At 31.9% G+C, this 18,283-nt stretch overlaps 4 protein-coding genes across 19 annotated transcripts in view; 2 read left to right on the forward strand and 2 right to left on the reverse strand.

The window, feature by feature from the left end:
- The first annotated feature begins 5,561 nt into the window (after window positions 1-5,561).
- Window positions 5,562-7,760, forward strand: LOC116424265 (calcium and integrin-binding protein 1). The gene is made up of 5 exons (XM_031970432.2): window positions 5,562-5,757; window positions 6,551-6,653; window positions 6,865-7,012; window positions 7,229-7,353; window positions 7,483-7,760. Exons 1-5 carry the CDS (start codon window positions 5,663-5,665, stop codon window positions 7,591-7,593), a joined length of 582 nt encoding a protein of 193 aa, XP_031826292.2. The 5' UTR covers window positions 5,562-5,662; the 3' UTR covers window positions 7,594-7,760.
- A 102-nt stretch (window positions 7,761-7,862) lies between these two features.
- LOC143174739 (uncharacterized) lies at window positions 7,863-9,162 on the reverse strand. The gene is made up of 3 exons (XM_076369469.1): window positions 9,081-9,162; window positions 8,760-8,927; window positions 7,863-8,129 (listed from the first exon to the last, which is right to left on the reverse strand). The coding sequence occupies exons 2-3, from the start codon at window positions 8,922-8,924 to the stop codon at window positions 7,863-7,865; spliced, it is 432 nt and encodes a 143-aa protein (XP_076225584.1). The 5' UTR covers window positions 8,925-8,927; window positions 9,081-9,162.
- A 314-nt stretch (window positions 9,163-9,476) lies between these two features.
- Window positions 9,477-13,998, reverse strand: LOC116424381 (L-allo-threonine aldolase). 7 transcript variants are annotated; one of them, XM_076369233.1, is made up of 8 exons: window positions 13,953-13,998; window positions 12,566-12,683; window positions 11,986-12,104; window positions 11,689-11,757; window positions 11,128-11,245; window positions 10,800-10,883; window positions 10,251-10,655; window positions 9,477-10,041 (listed from the first exon to the last, which is right to left on the reverse strand). In XM_076369233.1, exons 4-8 carry the CDS (start codon window positions 11,734-11,736, stop codon window positions 9,563-9,565), a joined length of 1,134 nt encoding a protein of 377 aa, XP_076225348.1. In that variant the 5' UTR covers window positions 11,737-11,757; window positions 11,986-12,104; window positions 12,566-12,683; window positions 13,953-13,998; the 3' UTR covers window positions 9,477-9,562. The 7 variants fall into 7 exon arrangements, with proteins under 7 accessions (XP_076225348.1, XP_076225347.1, XP_031826559.1 ...); XM_076369232.1 differs by having other exon boundaries at window positions 12,562-12,683; XM_031970699.2 differs by lacking the exon at window positions 13,953-13,998 and adding an exon at window positions 13,445-13,551.
- The window catches only part of zip (myosin heavy chain 10), a 38,873-nt gene continuing 34,335 nt past the window's right edge, over window positions 13,746-18,283 (forward strand). For all 10 annotated transcript variants that reach the window (XR_012998960.1, XM_076369180.1, XM_076369181.1 and 7 more), the window contains exon 1: window positions 13,746-14,410. Coding sequence is in view for 9 of the 10 variants with exons in the window: in XM_076369180.1 (XP_076225295.1) it covers window positions 14,054-14,410 (357 nt within the window). In the remaining variant the exon portion in view is untranslated. The remainder of the gene's footprint in view (window positions 14,411-18,283) is intronic.

Here is an 18,283-nt window from a genome sequence, read left to right on the forward strand (position 1 = left end):
CATCTACAATTAAGCAAATTGTGCTTTTCATATTTCCTATTTAAAAATATAACATTTTCTTTTAAAATTTATTTTATATTAAAACACACTATATTCTGGTAATTTCTTGTATATTCGTTAGAAAATTTAATACTTACATATAATCATTGGTTTTATCATTGGTTTGTAAATACTGTAGAAACAAATTTTTATAAACTTGAGCGAAATTTGAAGAAAGAAATAACTTTTATTATTTAATCATAATGTAATTAAGTTGTAGACTACATATACAAATAGAGAATACACGTCAATCATAATTCGTGAGAAAATAAATGCTACCACTAATGATATTTTTAAATATGTTCGAACAAAGTTTGTTTGGGATAGAAATCGAGTACAGTGACAGGTGATTTACGATACACCTTGTACATGAAACAGTTCTCTGAGCGTATACATATCTATCACCGGTTATATATGTACGTGTCTATGGCTGGTGTTCCTGTTAATTTCATTACGACGATCACCCTGACAAATCTAATTGACGTGCATCAATTATTTGCCGGACGAAGGCCGCTTAACTCCCTTTCCAGTTTCCGGCAGGCATGGTTTCCGAATAATTTCATTTTTCACGATACCTTTTATCGATGGAATTCCACTGACCGTCATGGAGTTATATCGGTCATCCTTTCTAAACCCCTGACATATTTGATTGTTTAATCCTTCAAGCAAGTCGTTAATAATCTATATTATTTTAGGCTCCCCTGCATTTCAAATATAAAATTAAAAAACCAATATGATTTCTCAGTGTGCTATATACAAAACATGAACAAATTAATGATCACTAGAGACTGTGAATGTTTATAGAAGTATACACAAAATTTTATAAATTAATTTAGAAGAATTGGATTGATAAAAGAATCTTTAACTTCTGTTTTACTGTTTTTGTTTTAAAGGAAATGAAAATTTCATTAAACATTATTAAGAAGTTCATCACACTGAGTTTTAAATGATGAATTATAATATTAAAAATTAATTTGAAGTTATTCTTTCAATCATCGTAAGAATGTAAATCTAACAAATATTTATTTTTTGATCAGTGATAAAAGAAATATAAAATATTTTTTAATTTTTTTTAACGATATAATTATGCTACACGAACTTAGGATGGGACTTCCAAGAGGAAAAGGAAGTTTTTGAAGATAAAAGAGGGTTTCATAAACAAAATTCGAAAAATGTTCTAAATTCTAAAAATCTCATCAGAAACGATTCCCTGAACACGTCGCATACCTTCTGCATCATTCCGAAATTTGTGTGACCGCCGGCTGTCACCGTAGACCAGTGATGCACAATCTTTAATGCATAAAGAGGCTCATGCAACAACGTTGCATGCTATCTCTCCCCCTTAACTAAATACCTAACTGATGAGAAAAGAAAAATATATATACATATATACATAGTTCTAATTGAGTTTTTATTTTATAAATAATATAATATGAAACCTACTGTTTCTCAATTACAACAAATAAGCAATCTAAAATTGAATTTACCAAAACGTATCCACAATGATCTATCCGTTGCAAAAAAATATACAAATTATTCCCAAGCGTAAAGCATTAACAGCAGGCATTGAAAATTTTCCGAAAGTAACTATCTGAAACGAATATATATCAGTTTCAACTAAAACAATCATAGAGAATTGAAATAAAGTCATAACTGTTCCAAGAAACGAAGCCGACGTGATAACTACATTGAACCGCTGGTTAAAGGTTAAAAAGAGGCCGCGGGTTGCGCGTCACTGTCGTAGACGGTGTCCAAGCGTACAGAGCGTACAAAAGGAATTTTCGTGCGCGATTGAAATGGACAGGGCGAATCGATTCGATCGGGTCCGATGGATCCTCGAAAGTTGGCGATGTTCGTTCGCGAGTCACTCGTCCAGGGGGTGGGTAGCTGATCGGTGCGCGGGCCACGGCGGGCCAGATGCCGTGGCTGGAACCGGAAGAGCAGAAAACGGACAGAAACGATGCAGTTGGCCGCAACGGCCGATAGAATAGTGAAGCAGCGGCATAACGCGCATAATAACGCGCGCTCGAGGCCTTTCGCAAAATGAGATACGGGGGGTAGGCAGCGTCGAGGGAAGAAGTGAGACGGAGCCGGTCAGATAGACGGGAACGGATAGACGTGAGGGCGGCCGGGAACGGGGCGCGCCTATCACTCGGGGAGATCCAATACAATGCGAACTATTGTACCCACGTTCGCCATCCACTCCAATTCCTAGGGTGGAGATATGCGGCCTAGCTCGATCCTGCACTCGCCGCGCGCCCCTCGCTGCATATACGCGAGTGTATTGGAACGTTGCACACGCGGGTGACGATGTGTGCCTCCGCGACGTGAAACGCCGCAAGGAGCCAAGGCCACTTTCGACGGGGACCGAAGAAGAGATTGTTCGACACCGGCCCGTTGACAAACGAGACGCTTTATCGTATGGGTGAGGGGTGGCCACTGTTCAGGGGAGAATCTGTGACAACGATTTTAATGTCAGATGATGTGATTTTTCGAATAGAAATGAATTCTCTTGGTGTACATGTTGGATTAGTATGTTGGAGGATGCTTGAGTCTTTAGAGGTTTGAAGTTTAACCTTGGAGACTGAAATTTGAAAGCTTAGAGTTCTATGAAAGGTGAATCTTCGAAGCATCAGGGTTCAACATTAAAGGCTGATACTTGAAGGAGTAGAGTTCTATGAAGCTCGAGTCTTTGAAGCTTCGAGGGTCAACCTTGAAACTTTAGAAACTGGATCTGAGTTTTAAGAGTTTTCAACCCTCGCGACTTTATGCTCGAGGAATCAGACCGCCTGTTGCTATATTAACAGCGTAGAGTTTTAAGCCTCTGAGCATAAAGACTAGAAACTCAGCTCTCAATTTTACAATGTTAATTGATTGCATACCTTATTCAACAGGACAAGATAGTAGACATAAAAACGTTTATGTTTATATTCATCACTTGAGAAGTTCATTTCACAATCAAATCACTTCACACAACATTTATATTTATGCACTTTACATTTTGTGCTTTGAAGACACTGTTCCAAGCTAACGTCGAGCATTGAAATCTCCACGTTTCAAGATAGTGTTACTGTTATCTCTATAGCTGTTCTCTTATCTTTGTTATCTAAAGAAAATGCATCGAAATTGCAACAGAACGAGAATAAAATCTTGATTCATAAAAACTTATTACAAAAGAAACGATAAAGGTTCATCATTATAAAAAGGTTTTTGTAGTATATGGAAACGCCATTAAAGAGACATTTTCAGAAATACAATCGAGGTGCGTTAATTTTTATTATAGCATACCTTTAGCGTGTTGTTTCAAATTATTTGTAATGATCTATTGTAAATAGACAAAATTTAAATAATTTATATGCTACAAATATAATTATAGAATTTGTAATTCTATAAATATTTGTAATATTTGTAATATTAATATGAAGAAAGTATTAATCAGAAACAATTGAAGATGGTATTCCTTACGAAAAATTACAAGTAAAAAGGAAACCTAAACCATGAAATGAACAAGAAATAGTAAAACAGTTGCAGAAATTATAGAATATAGAAATGATAAGGATAAAGGAATTTCGTTTTCTACTGGGTAACGCGTTAATTATGAAGAAATAAGAAATCAGAAAGAAAATACAAGACAAAGACAGTACACGAAGTTAAACAGATCGAAGCTGTAGCGGGAGGGGCGCAAATGAAAAGAGAGAAGGTAGAAGTGAGGTAGGAAGGGAACAGGCGTTTACGTGCGGCAGACATCTCATGATGCATAGTTGCTGTTGACATGCTGGAACGTCAGGCTCACATGACCTCTCGAGCACAGCTATTATCCGCAAAGCGACCCCTGAATTGGGACAATAACTGCTTCATGGAGTCGTGTAATAATTATTGGTCGGTTTTCAGGTCCACCCTTCCTGCCCCTGTTAGTTTTTAACGCAAACATTTTACAATGTTAACCATCTAATAGTGCCTGAATAATTTAAAAGACTGCCTTCAAAGTATCACAATCTGCTGCTTTACATTTAATATTACTAAAATCAAACAAGATTAATTTTTGTCATACGCAACCCTATGTGTAAAACGACTTTAAAGAGCAGACAAAATTGATTTTAATTGAAATTGCAATTATGTACGCTAATTCGAACAAAAATTATGAACCGCGAAATGCCCATTATTGCTGGCGGGTGACAGAGATCAGCTCAGCAAATAACTATAACCAATTCTACAACTACTATTTCTACAATAACAGTGATCCTAAGTAAACTAGTAACAAACTAGTAGCATAAAATGGCGCTCTATCTACTCGCTAGTTCGCTAAGTTCGCTTTTGTTCGGCACCGTTCACTGCTGCTCGCCATAGCATATATGGACTCGGTAGCGTTTGTCATTGCTTGCTGCTACTCCTCAGTACTGCCCATAATTTACCACAACTCGTTTGCTCTACATATGTATTAGCTGAATTATTTGAGTGCCAACTGAATGTAAAAAATTAGAAAATTAAACTGAACGTATTAATACGATTAATATACCCATATATTCTGGACCACCTTATTTAATAGTCGTATTCAATAGTACACAAAGAGTAATTTATCTTCTTGCGATAAGGTAATAAATGAAAATATATATTATCTCTGTAATTAGCAATTTAAAGTGGTGTAATTACCTGTTAACATATTTTAGAATTCCAAGGAAATCGATAGCATCCGATCCTTGCGAAGTGCATCATTCTCGACAAGCACACGGATCGCGTATTACGACCGTTTTCCAATCAGTAAGCTCGCTCATTGATGGTCTAATTAAACCTATTCCCTATCCACCAACATTCCCGACATTCCACGTGTAATCGGTTTAATCATTTATGCGCTACGCTATACGTTGCTTAATTCTAAGCGAATCCTTCAACTTGTGTATCGCAATGCACGTCCCACGAATATAAATCTCCCGCAGTTATTTATGTATTTCATGAATATGCAGGTCTTCCGGAACAGACTAATGAACTACTGCGACGCAACAGTATACGCTACAGTACTTATTTAAGCAGTTTGAACATTAATTAATTGGAGAAAAATGCAGAAATTATACACCTCTTGCCTGAGCAACCAGGTCTCGATAACTATTATATATACAGAACTCCACCATTTTTCAATTTCAGCATAAATTTTAATAAGATACGTACGATTAATAAATAATTGATGTTTAAGATCTGATAAGTCCAAGGTTATACATGTACAGAAAAATATTGCACACCAATGCAGAACATTTTCATAATCAAGTTGAAATATTTGTATGACAGATTTAAGGGAAGTTTAAAAAGGATTAAAAAATTATTCGTTACAAAATTATGGAAGCAAAGTATAAAACTTCAGACGTTTCATTCGACATTTTGTTGTTAATTAAATGAGAATTATTTTAAAACAGTATGAAGATATTAGTGTGTCGAGAACGAGGAAAAACTTACGTAGCCCTTCTGACGTCAGCAAAACATAAATAGAAAATAATACGCACGTGTGATTCCCAAGAATCCTTTCGACACAGATAACACCTTATCAGTGCATTGATAAATGCGTACCCACTGACAACTGCGAATTTCCACATATCGTTTATTAGAACTCATTTCTATTCACTTGCATGTCACTATGGGAAATTCACCTTCATTTCGTGACATTCTTAACGAAGAAACAATTGCTCTTTACACCGAATTAACGTACCTGAGTAAAAGTAAAATACTACGGTAGGTAATTTAACGAAATTTTCCATAGATTTTATCTACGTTTTCTTCAAACTTCTGCCTTCAGAAAGCAAATAAACTAAACTTAGTGCAAATGTCTTAATAAACATGTAATAATAATTCACAATTAACATAATTTTAGTTTTTATCAATGAAAACTTTGCATATTTTTAATGTAAATATAAATGGAAAATTATTTCGAAGTGTTATTAACTGAAAATTGATAGTTTAACCTATTAAATACATTTACACCTCGATTCGTTGTCCTAAATGTTAATTTAGTGGACCTAATTTGGTGATCTAATATACTTGAATGTATTTTAACCAAGTTTTTTCAATTAATTTCGATAACAATTCATAATTAGTAATTTGTGCCACCAAATTACTATCAGTAAGAGAATCAAGGTTTACTGGCATTGTTTCATCATGCCACGTGTATATACGTAGCTGTAGCTGACATTTCCTCAATAATCTTGTGGCCATGCTTCTAGATTGCTAAACAGGATACGGGAGGCTTTTTGAAGCTCTGTGAATCTTTCAACTACGTTATAGAAAAGTCAGTCTTCGAACGGTAGATAAATCAATGTATAACACTATTGACTGCATTTATTTTATTTGGAAATGTGAAAATCATTGAAACAATTATCTAAAATAGAACCTGAATTACCAGACTTTTAAATTACCTGCTACAAAACTAGTACACCATTAAAGTGTGTAATTCACGAAACGAAAAAAAGATTTTGTTTAATATTTAATTAACCACAATATCACTTTAAACATTCAAATCTGTTTCCAGCATTGTCAAGCTTCTTGATGATTTAGATCCTGGGAAACTACGTGACAATCTGCACCATCGTTTCAGCTCGGAACAGATAGACAAAGCATTGCCACAGATTCAAGTAAGTAAATTACTCCTCGAATTGCTGCGTATTGATTAGCGAAATATGAAATAGGATTCGACAAATTATGAAATATTTCCAAAAAGCACTGCTTCAGTAATATTTTAAATTGATACTTATTATCTGATTAAAAAGGAACATATTTTTCCTTTAAAATTGTCATAATTCTTCTGCTTCATTAGATCTAAATTTTGGTACTATTTTATACTAGTGTAGCCCATTTCGTGACTCAATATATCGAGTGTTCTCTTCCAAACATGACGATCATTTAAGCCTCGAAGATGTTTTGGATTTATACTCGGCTTTTTCCGAAGATACTCCCACTTTCGTTCGAGCGACTTGGTCCTTTTACATTTTCGGTAAGAAATCAAGTTAACACGAACAATCAAACAGTAAAATTTATTGCTATAACACTATAATTTTAAAAGTTTTGCGCTCTGCTAAATTAATTGCAAATTAATGTATAAATTCATTCAATTTAGATAAATTCAACATTCTGTTATCTAATAAGTGTTTCGAATGCATACACTCGCATTGTGTATAAACAATAGCATTATCAATACTGTTATTTTCAGACTTGGATGGCGACCATCAAATTTCAGTAGATGATTTGATTGAGGTCATACGGAGACTGTCAGGAAGCAAGTTAGACGGTCATCTAGGCATTGACACGCAAGAGGCCGAAGACATTGCACGAATGGTAGGTCTTCATAATTCAAAGTGGTTTATATCATCTTTTTTCTTTGTTTTCATATTTCAATAAACAAGAGAAAGTCTATATAATCATTATTGAGCAATATTTTGTTAATAACTGTCTTTCCAACATTAGGTACTTCAAGAAATGGTCTTTAGTCGGGTGGGAACCATTTCATATGAAGAATTTATACGATTTTCGACAAGGATACCAGGTGTTTTCTCTTCATTTTATTTTCGAATTTAATTACAATAATAATTATGCATACATTTTTGTATATACAGAATTATAGTTATATAAATTTAATATAATAATGATAGTCAATAGATAAATGAAATAGGAGATAAATAAATGAAAATATTCTCGAATTACAATGATTACTGAAAATTACATGAAGACTTTTCTAAACAAAACAATATTATTATAGTTAATATATATGAAGTTGTAAACTATAAAATAAATAAAAAGAATAGAATTCTTTATTCCTGTTCTGTATTACTTTTTATTTCTACATGTTATCGTTTATAAGCGAAACAACTTGATTGATTGTAAACGCCAGTAAGGGATGAGTGTGGTATATAAGGGGTTTGTCTTCGTCTCTGATACGTAAGGGGTAACACTGGGGGTGTTTTATATTCAACGTAATTTTGGGGATATTTAGAGAAATAGGACGTTGTCATTCCTGCCGCGCATTGGTATTTGTACTCATCCGACTTGAAAAATGATAAAGGATGGAGAGTACCGGTATGATCTTTATATTGGCTGCGATGAATTTGTACTCCCTGAAAGGAAATGCATTTATATTGTTATTTATATCATTTAATTCAGAATCAAATGTAGATAATTTCAAATTATCATGAAAGTTTTCCAGAAAATTATTTTTTCTATATTATTATATACACAAAAGGTACGATCTTTTAAAACTGTATTTTTATTTTTATTTTTAATAGTTTAAACTTTTCGCCAGAAAAAGCCAGAAATCTATATTCTAATAGATACAGAAGATGCGTTTTTATTTAATAGAAGTTGCATTTCAAAAATGACGAATGCATATTGGTACGACTACGTAGGTTTACGATACGTCAATCGCTACTGGTGATTGAAGAGCAAGCTACAAGCAGAATATGTGTCCTGTAAAAAGTCGCTGACTGATTGCATTTCAAAACTTTTTTTTCTCGTTTAACAAGAAATTCACTATGTTCCATTATCTAGACATTTTTCTGGAACAAATGCAGCAAAGATTAAATAGAAATACAGGATCAAATATGAAACACATAGTATCACTTGAGCATCAGTGACTCTTTTTTCATTTTTTTTATTATTAACATAAAGAAATTGGAATTTGAAAAAACATTCAATACAAAAATTTCCTCGTATAAGTGAAATGAAAATAATATTTTTTTAATTATTACTTTAAAAAGATCATCAACTTCCTTCATTCGTGATGCGTCAATTGTTGAAATATTGTTTGACAGTATCTTTAATTGGCGATTTATATTTCGGCGGGTATTAACTGCGACATTATCGGATTTTGAACTGCTCGGTATACTTTGCATGCCCCATGTGTATGGTGGCATCCTCTGCAATTTATAACAAATAAGAATTGCTTTTTTATTGGATTAAGCATTGGATCTCTTTTTTTTAATTAACCGAAGTAATATCAATTATGTTTATTATTAAAGTTAATGACTAGAGAGGAACTGTCTAAACAATTGTAGATTAAAAACTGCTACCGAAAATTCCGGGGTTTCGTGTTTATAATATTGTAAGTATTTGATAGTCCCTCCATCATATGAAGAGCTACTAAATTTCGTTGAGTTTCCCATCACAATTTAAATCTTCTCGCTGTATGCACTAAATGAACAAGTAATTTATTTTTTTTTAACTTATTTCCTTATTTAAAAGGTTATACATCGTAATCAATTTTTTCCCAACTAAATAGGACAAAAGAACGAAGGTTTTATTTTGATGCATTCGCAATATCAATAATGCGAACAATATTCATAAACATTTTCACTGGTGTGCAACTATGTAAACTATATAATTTCCTTGTAATATATTAGACCATTTACTAGAAAAATATTCTAAAAGGCTGGCAACTAATAAAAGAAATCGCATCAATTTTGTTAACATAACTTTTATTACACTGCGTATATACAATAACAATAGCGATAACAATAAAAGTAGTAACAATAACAATAACAATAATCAAAAATCACTTAACGTAACAACGATCTAATTCTGAAATAACATACTTTATCTTTCGAGTAGCTAACTTTAATTGCGAATCCATAATTTCATGGTAAAATACAAATCTAACATCTGAATCACTTAGAGCTGCACATTTAACAATTATTTTGTCGTCGTCGTCGTCATTAACAATTTCTTGTAAGCGACTAACAAATTTCCTTGCTGAAACTACGTTGGCATCAACTTTGACAAAAACAATATTCGTGTGTACCATATCTAAATCAACAGAAAATATCGGTGACTGGATATCGTTAATTGAAGTAGCAAAAGAGAAAGCTCTTTTATGATCTTCTTTCAAAATTGATATATTTTCCTCTAAAGCCACAAGTCCAGCTGCGGCAAGAATACCGACTTGTCTCATTCCACCGCCTAGTACTTTCCGCAATCTTCTTGCATTAATCACAAACTCTTTGCTTCCACAAAGAAGAGAACCTACAGGAGCACCTAAATCAAGATAATTATCTTTTAAAGAGAAGTCATTGGTATAAGTATGTGGCTGATATAAATCTTAAGTTAACCTTATAATAAAACGTTAAATGAATCAACAGTAAATGAAATGCTTGAACTGACATTGCAATTATATCATTTTAAACATATTAACGTCTGCTAAAAATCTTTGCAATGATAAGAAAATTTGACAAAGAGAAGTATACCTAGGTTTTTGCTGATACAAAAAGATACAGAATCGAAACCAGCAACGATATCCTTAGCAGATTTTCCGGATCCAACACTCGCGTTCCATAATCTTGCTCCGTCCATATGTAATTGTAAGTTATGTTTTTTACAAAAAGCCACTAATTCTTTAATCCAACTTAGTGGAATAATTTTTCCATTAAATGTATTCTCCACTATTACTAATTTTGAAATTGGCTCATGATCTCTATCTTTCCGGAGTTTAGATTGTAATTCGCAAATACTAAACGTGCCATCAGGATTGTTCCGTAAAGATCGAAGATTTACTCCCGCGAGTTGAGCGGCACCACATTGTTCATGTAGCAAAACATGACTGCTATCGCCACAATATGCCTCACTTCCTCGGACATTACAGTGGTTCATAACTTGAGTGTAACAAAATAATTTCATTAAACAGGTTTTATTAAAGTCTCTGTAAATCATAGTATTATAAAGCCTAAAATTGCTACGTATGATATTATATTTCTTCCTTACTTTAAATATTTTCAATTAAAGTACATTATACTTACTGGCAATTAAATTACTCATAGTTCCAGAAGGTACAAATATTGCTGCATCCATTCCAACCATTTCAGCTGCTTTTTCTTCTAATTCTATAAATTAAAAATTTAATAAAGTATTAATTAAGTTTGAGTTCAGTTATGTCAAATACACAATGTTATAAACCATTCGGTTGCATACAGTTCATAATCCAATATGTAACTCTCTGAAGCAACTTTTGTTTCAAACATTCTTTATGCAGTAACTAATTAAATTCCCTAACCCGTATACGATTAATGTAAGAAAACCTTTATTAGTATGACATAGAATAATAAATAAATGGTATTAAGATAATACTTTTAACAGTTGGATCTTCACAGAAAACATCATCACCAACTTCAGCATTAAATATTGCTTCCCTCATTCTCTTAGTTGGCTTTGTTAGAGTGTCACTTCGAAGATCCACAACATGTTCCTGCAAAAACATATTTTATATATTTTTAGAATTGCCAAATAATATTAATTATCACTGATTAACTTTAGTTACTTAAAATATCAGTTTTGCATGGATTATAACTTGCAATAGTTATAATTACAAAAAAATTTCGAAAAATTATTTTCTCAGCAAAAAATTCAAATTCAACGTCAGAATTTATAAAATAAAGGTAAATTGAATTCGTCTTAATAACGACTACAAAGTATGCAATCCAACATATGACATGCATTTTAAAAAATCAAGGTCACCTCGAAGTTTTGTTGAAGTTACTGAATGAAATCATTTCTTGGAAATTCTTTTATTGCAAATAATAACCCATTGAAAATTGATTAATTTTTACTCAGGACATTGTTTTGTACAATGACCGAAAATGTCGAAAAACTCATTATAAGACCGATAAATGATACACACTGTATACTTACATTTATATTATTATTGATAGAATTTGAACTGCAGTTTACGTAATACATATTCGATTTACACAGCTCTCACTATAAAATATATTTAAAAAATTTCACTGTTAGTTAGAATAGAGACAGACGACAAGAATAACCCTTATGCCACCAGTGTCAGATGTCTAATACTCTACTCTATTTTTAAAAACCTTATCGTTACTTCGACTGCAATTATTGCATTTGCAAGTCAAATTAGATGACAAAGCATTACAAAGTGCCAAGGAAGTTTCAGAGTTGTGAAGCAAAATGAATAGATCACTTAACCTTTGACCGGTTCCTTATTTAACCATCCGCCGACAATATATGTTTTCACTAACGCGGTCAGCAATATGGACCTTTTATGGTCAGAACTGATTTATCATTGTCGTGAGTTCTACATGAATCTGAAAAAATTCTAAATTATTTATTATAGTCCATACTTTCATGTACAAATGACACTTTAACCAAATTTTCATATCATTTCACAATAACAATAAAAAATGGAGGTGAAGATATAAAGAAATAAGATTCTGTCTTAAAGCTGCACATCTTTGTAATAAGCAAATATTTAAAAAAGATATTGTAGGGTTTCATTTATAAGACTATGATCGTTCGAAAAAATATGCAGAGATTTTCCAGCCCTTAAAAAAGTATAATTATTTTGAGACTTCAATTTGGAAGATTTTTGAGTAGATTATATCAATGGATAACAAAGCAATGTATTATTTTGAAAATAAACTTGTATATGATGTATAAAAATAAATCATGAATGAATCATAAAATATACATATTACAAGCTACTATTTTTTCAATAGTCTATTCGATGCTCCTTATCATTGCCGTTCTATATACTTTGCATACCTACATAATGAAACTTCCATCGAAAGTGACATTGACATTGTTTCTCCAAATTGGGGAATCCTGAGATATATTCTCAAAAGCAGTGTGACCACCTTTTAGCAAATGCATATCTCCATCATCTTCTATACAAAAATCACAGTACCATAATTTTTTGTTAATAATTCATCATCAAACGATATTATAATTAAAAATTTTATTAAGAGTAACAAAAATTATATATAATCCAGTCCTAAATATAATTTAATTACATAAAAAGCTTTGATATTAGAAACTAAAAGTTTTAACATTTAACGTAAAATAACTTTTGTTTTAACTTATTTTTAAACTTTATTGCTAATTTAACTATCAATATTAAGATTTTCTAAACAGCTATATTCATAGTAAACTACTATACGCTTGCGTATTGAAAATTTCTTCCAGATTCATGTTACAGTTGCTGTTCTATATCTATGTTACAAGTATTGTGCGACTTCAGATACGCATGCGCATAATGCATTATGATCACACTCAATTCAACGGATTTAATTTTCAACTAATTTGAAGTATTCATTATATTAATATAACATATATATATATATATATACATTATAATAGTTAACATGACACTATTTAATTACATAGCCACTAATATTTATTTATAAATACATTTTTAATTTATTATTTTGAATAAAAATAAAAATTCCGTAAAGTAACATCTTTAAGGTGATAATTTCAAATAAAACAGCTATACATATTACAAATATAAAATAGCATGTTAATTTATCAAAAAATATAGAACACTGTGTATATATAACGTAAAAGTCATACAACAAAAGAAAAATTATATTCTTAAAATAATGTCTAACTGAAATTTAATGGTTAAAATGCGTTTTTATAATTCTACAATTTTATTTCGATGATACATGTGTACCGAAATGGTATTAGGTAACGTTAAAGATACACTATTTTAGATTGACGGTTAAACTGCCACACATGACACACATATATTCAAAACCATAGCATAGGTAAAACATAGCGAGGATACCTTACTTGTAAATGTCACTCGACCACGCGTACATACCAACCGCTTTCGATTAAGTGATTGGTTAATTCATTCGACTTCTGTCCAATGAAATTTCTTTAGGAACACGTCATGCGGTGATATGAGCGCTACTATGCAGCATACCTTCAAATTACGTCCCCACCATTACACTCGGTACGAAGAGGAAAGAAGATGGCTGCGAGGAGCGAGAAAGAAAACAATCTCGAAGAGCGTTAAAGGTTGTAGAAGAACACCGTACCTCGAAGGAGAACAAACTACAAATCGTTCGAACCTCTCCAACACATTATTCGAACTACCACTGAAGAACAAACACTCGAAAACGACGGGAAAACGGTTGTTGAATAGTTACATGTGTGTCCTTGTCACGAAGTGGTCAGTCTCTCGAGGATCGTCCTTGGAATCGCTCGTTCCTGAAGCCGGCTCGAGGAGCTAGTGATCTCGAAAACAAAAATGGCGGATGTCGACTCAAGGGTGGATCATTCGGACCCTGAATTGCGGTTCCTTTCCGTTGACAGGAATAATTTCAATGATCCCGCAACTCAAGCAGAATGGACACAGAAAAAGCTGGTTTGGGTACCCCACGATACCCAGGGTTTTGTGGCAGCCGGGATAAAAGGTGAACGGGGTGATGAGGTTGAAGTGGAAATTGCCGAAACTGGAAAACGTGTCCTCGTCGCGAAAGATGATATTCAGAAAATGAATCCACCAAAATTTGATAAAGTTGAAGATATGGCTGAGTTAACGTGCTTGAACGAAGCATCCGTACTGCATAACCTCAAAGACAGATACTACTCGGGCCTCATTTACGTGAGTTTGACAGATTTTATAGTTTCCATCCGCTAAACTTGTCAGAAGGATCTTGACAATGCTTTGTCTGTAAAGCCTCTTGTTCTTGTAATTCTAAGTGAAATTGGATACACGGTTCTTCAAAGGGCTGATACATTGAAACATTTTCTTAGTTCCTTTTAATCTTGCTTGCTAATATAAGAAATATTAAGATCAACTGCAGTATTATGAATACTAAAGCTATTCACGAGGGCATGATTAGATAAGGCAATTCTTGATTGGAACCACCACATCTGGTTCGTTATAATTATTTTTGATAGTATATATCATGTATATATATATATATGTTGATAATTATATCAAATGAATTTTGATTTTAGTTATAAAAGCATATCCATGTGTATTTACAATTTGATATTTCATTGTAAATAACATTGCATATAGCAGCAATTCATTAATTCTGCAGTTCATATATTTTCTGGGAAAATGGTTTATAAATCTTTTTTGTTAACTATGTAGGTACAATAGCAGTGATATCATTATTAAATTCAACACAATGGAAGGAAAAGAATAAATGATAATAGACATAAAGTCAGTGATTACCACTATCTAATATAAGTAGTTAATTGTTAGATACCATTAGAAAATTATGTTTATCTATCATAAACAATAGAAACAAAAACAAGACTTACGTGATAACCACAACTTCAAACTATTTTATTTATTATTCTATTATTTTACGTAATTTAAATATTTATACATAAAAATATTGATTACACTATGACTTATATCTTTGTTTTATTTTGTACAAGAACTTTGAAAACTTCGTTACATTCTTTTGGAGTTTTGTGTCTTAATTTGAGTCCCGTTAACATTATACAACATATCCATCTCTAATTCTCTTAATTCAGTATAATAAAGATCAATAATATATGAATGTAAAAGAAGAGATTAAGATGATATAAAGCAAATATGTGATATGATTATTTTTCATTATGCCTTTTTAAAACTGCAACCAACATTTTAATGGTATTTCAAATTATAATTATTTAAAGTGTTCTAAACAAAATTACATTTAGATTCCTTTGCACCAAAAGAGTCTTCGATCTATTAGTAAATCTCATCACTGAATAACGAAAAATTATATTTTTTATGATATGCATTGAAATGTCAAAGGTTATGTGACAAGTTTCTTATGGCACTATGCTTCAACCGCTCCTATTCTTAACTCTTCTCTTCTGGATTTAAAAATGAATCCTTTTAACAAATGTTAAGTTAATAGTAACAAATAAATAAGAAATCAGTTATATTAACAGATAAGTACTATATATCTATCATATCTTCTCTAAACTTGTAAATAGTTTGTGTGCTTTAGTAAGTTTTAATTTATAATATTTTATCAATTAGAAATTTGCTTTTATTTCCTTAAGAAAATTAATTAACATCTTGCTTATTGCATGCAGTGAATAAGCAATTCTTTATTCCAATATGCATCAATACATAAACTTTCAATTAACTTTCTTAGGGCAAAAGATTATTTAAGAATCCTTACTTCACAATTGACAAAATATCCATTGTCATTAATAGGACCTTCTTCTTTACACTGAAATTTAAATCAAACTAATCACATTTGTTTATTATTACAGTTATTTACATTTAAACCCTTTGTTTACTGTACGCCGGTCGATTACACAATGAAAACTTGGTAAACATGTCACTGACCTGGCACAATCATCTGTCAGAATTCGATTATCACCCGATGACACGATTAAGCTTTATTCAGCACGTTTCGAATTAGAATTATCTAATATTTCCGTTTTTAGTTCACGTATCACCGCCGCACAATTTCTCTCCGATCCGCCGAAGTTAATAAACATCATAAATGATTTACGAACTCTGATACGTTAACAATAGTACAAAGCGCATTAAAGTCGAAATAAAAGTATCCGCGGGCAATAAAAGCGAAACGGTAAATACTTACTTTCTTCTTCGTGCTGAAACAACCAGCTTACCAATTTCTTTTGCAAGCGATTGAAAATCTGCGGACAAAAGATTTGTGGCTTTCTTTTCGACTCGAAATTGCTGAAAGAAATTTCAAACGACTCGAAATCAAATTAAAATGTTCATTTTAGTCGTTACTCTTTATTTATGACTTCCTGGTCTAAAAGCTTATCTAAACCTTAATTTCTTCATTATCGGTGAACAAAGGTTCCAAAGGCTTAACGGAAGAATCGTTAAGACTTACTTTCGTTAAATGTAGGGCTTACAACTTGATAGGTGATCCTCTGGCGCTAAGTTTGTACAGTCCACGCATTACAGAGAAAGTATGAACCGCCATTAAGTTTAAGTAGTTTGCAATCCTAACGTGCGGTCGATATCATCGGTCGAAACACACCAAAAGAACATCGGCGCGAGGGAAGCCAGATCTTCAATAAAATGAAATAAATGAGCCATTCATTTTGAAAATGGCTTTAGTCCATTTGGGAAAAAGGGTTTAAAAATAAAACCATTGTGTAGAATTGTAAATATTATGACTAAACTTTCAGGCAAATTCGAATTTTTTAAAAATATAATTAGAAAAATGGCATTATAACTAAATTTTCATAAATGTGTAAAATATTCAGAGTATAATGCTTTTTATAGTTTTCATTGAAAAGGATCAATTTCTATCGTAATTCCACCTTTCAAATTATATTTTAAAAAATTCGAAATACGATAGAATCGTAATTATTATAATTAAAATTTCATCAAAATTTAAGTTTTTTAAAATATAATTTGAAAAATTGTAGTGGAATTGTAATTATTATAACTAAACTTTCATATAGATTCAAATTTTTAAAAGTATAATTAGAGAAATGAAAGGACGATAGAAAATCGTTTTTTTAATGAACAGTATGAAAAGCACTGTACTTCGAATATTTTACACATCCTTTTTTTATTCCATTCATTTTGTGGAATTTGATTTTTCTTTATTACTGGGGTTAAGTACACTCCAGTAAACGCTGAACGGATGAAAACGCAACTGAAAAAGTGGTAAAAGGTAGAATTTCAATGTTAACGGTCAACACCTATACGTTCCGTCTCTTGACTGTTATCAGCAACTGATATAACTGTCGCCCCTCGCTTCCACGTATCATTGACTCATCGTATTTTTCTTTTAAGTACTCGTTCCGGAGACTTCACTGCAATCCAAAAAATTTTTATCGCGCGAACAGGATATTAAATAATGATCGACAGTTGATAAACGTTTAATTGAAAAGAACTATATTCGTGCAACTGAAACGTTGGATTTGCCAAGAATAACGTTTAATAACATTTCAGTATATAATTTTAATTACTTCAGAAACGAATGATTCATTTGAGAACGAGATTGAGGTGTATTTAATTCGTTAGCCCTTCAACCGAGGAAATAAATTATATATTGAACTCTTTATTATTATTATCATAATTTGAGTTTATTTTAAGGTGGTCACATTAACAGTAAAGTCATTAGTGACCACCAACACTTGGATACATTACTTAATAATATTTATTACATAATTACTGATTGTATAATAATATACTAATTATATGAATAATAATACAAATACAAATACGGAATAAATATATCTTAATTACAATGAATTTAAAAGTTTAATTTGTCTGTTCATCTGGATTAGTTAAGTTCATCTTCATATCAGATTCAATGTTGCAGTTGATTCTTTTAGAAGAGAAACAGAGTCAATTTATTAGAATGTGTTTAATACTTAGAGGTATTTTGCAAAGTATGCATTCACTTCTATCTCTCGCAAATGTTCAAATTTTCAAAACAAATCAAATATACCTGAATGCCAGAAAAAGGAAACTACTTATTGATCGTTGGTTATTTGAATAATTAAATTATTCGTTTGCAAT

This window comes from Nomia melanderi, chromosome 7 (genome assembly GCF_051020985.1).
Source record: "Nomia melanderi isolate GNS246 chromosome 7, iyNomMela1, whole genome shotgun sequence".
Classification (NCBI taxonomy): domain Eukaryota; kingdom Metazoa; phylum Arthropoda; class Insecta; order Hymenoptera; family Halictidae; genus Nomia; species Nomia melanderi.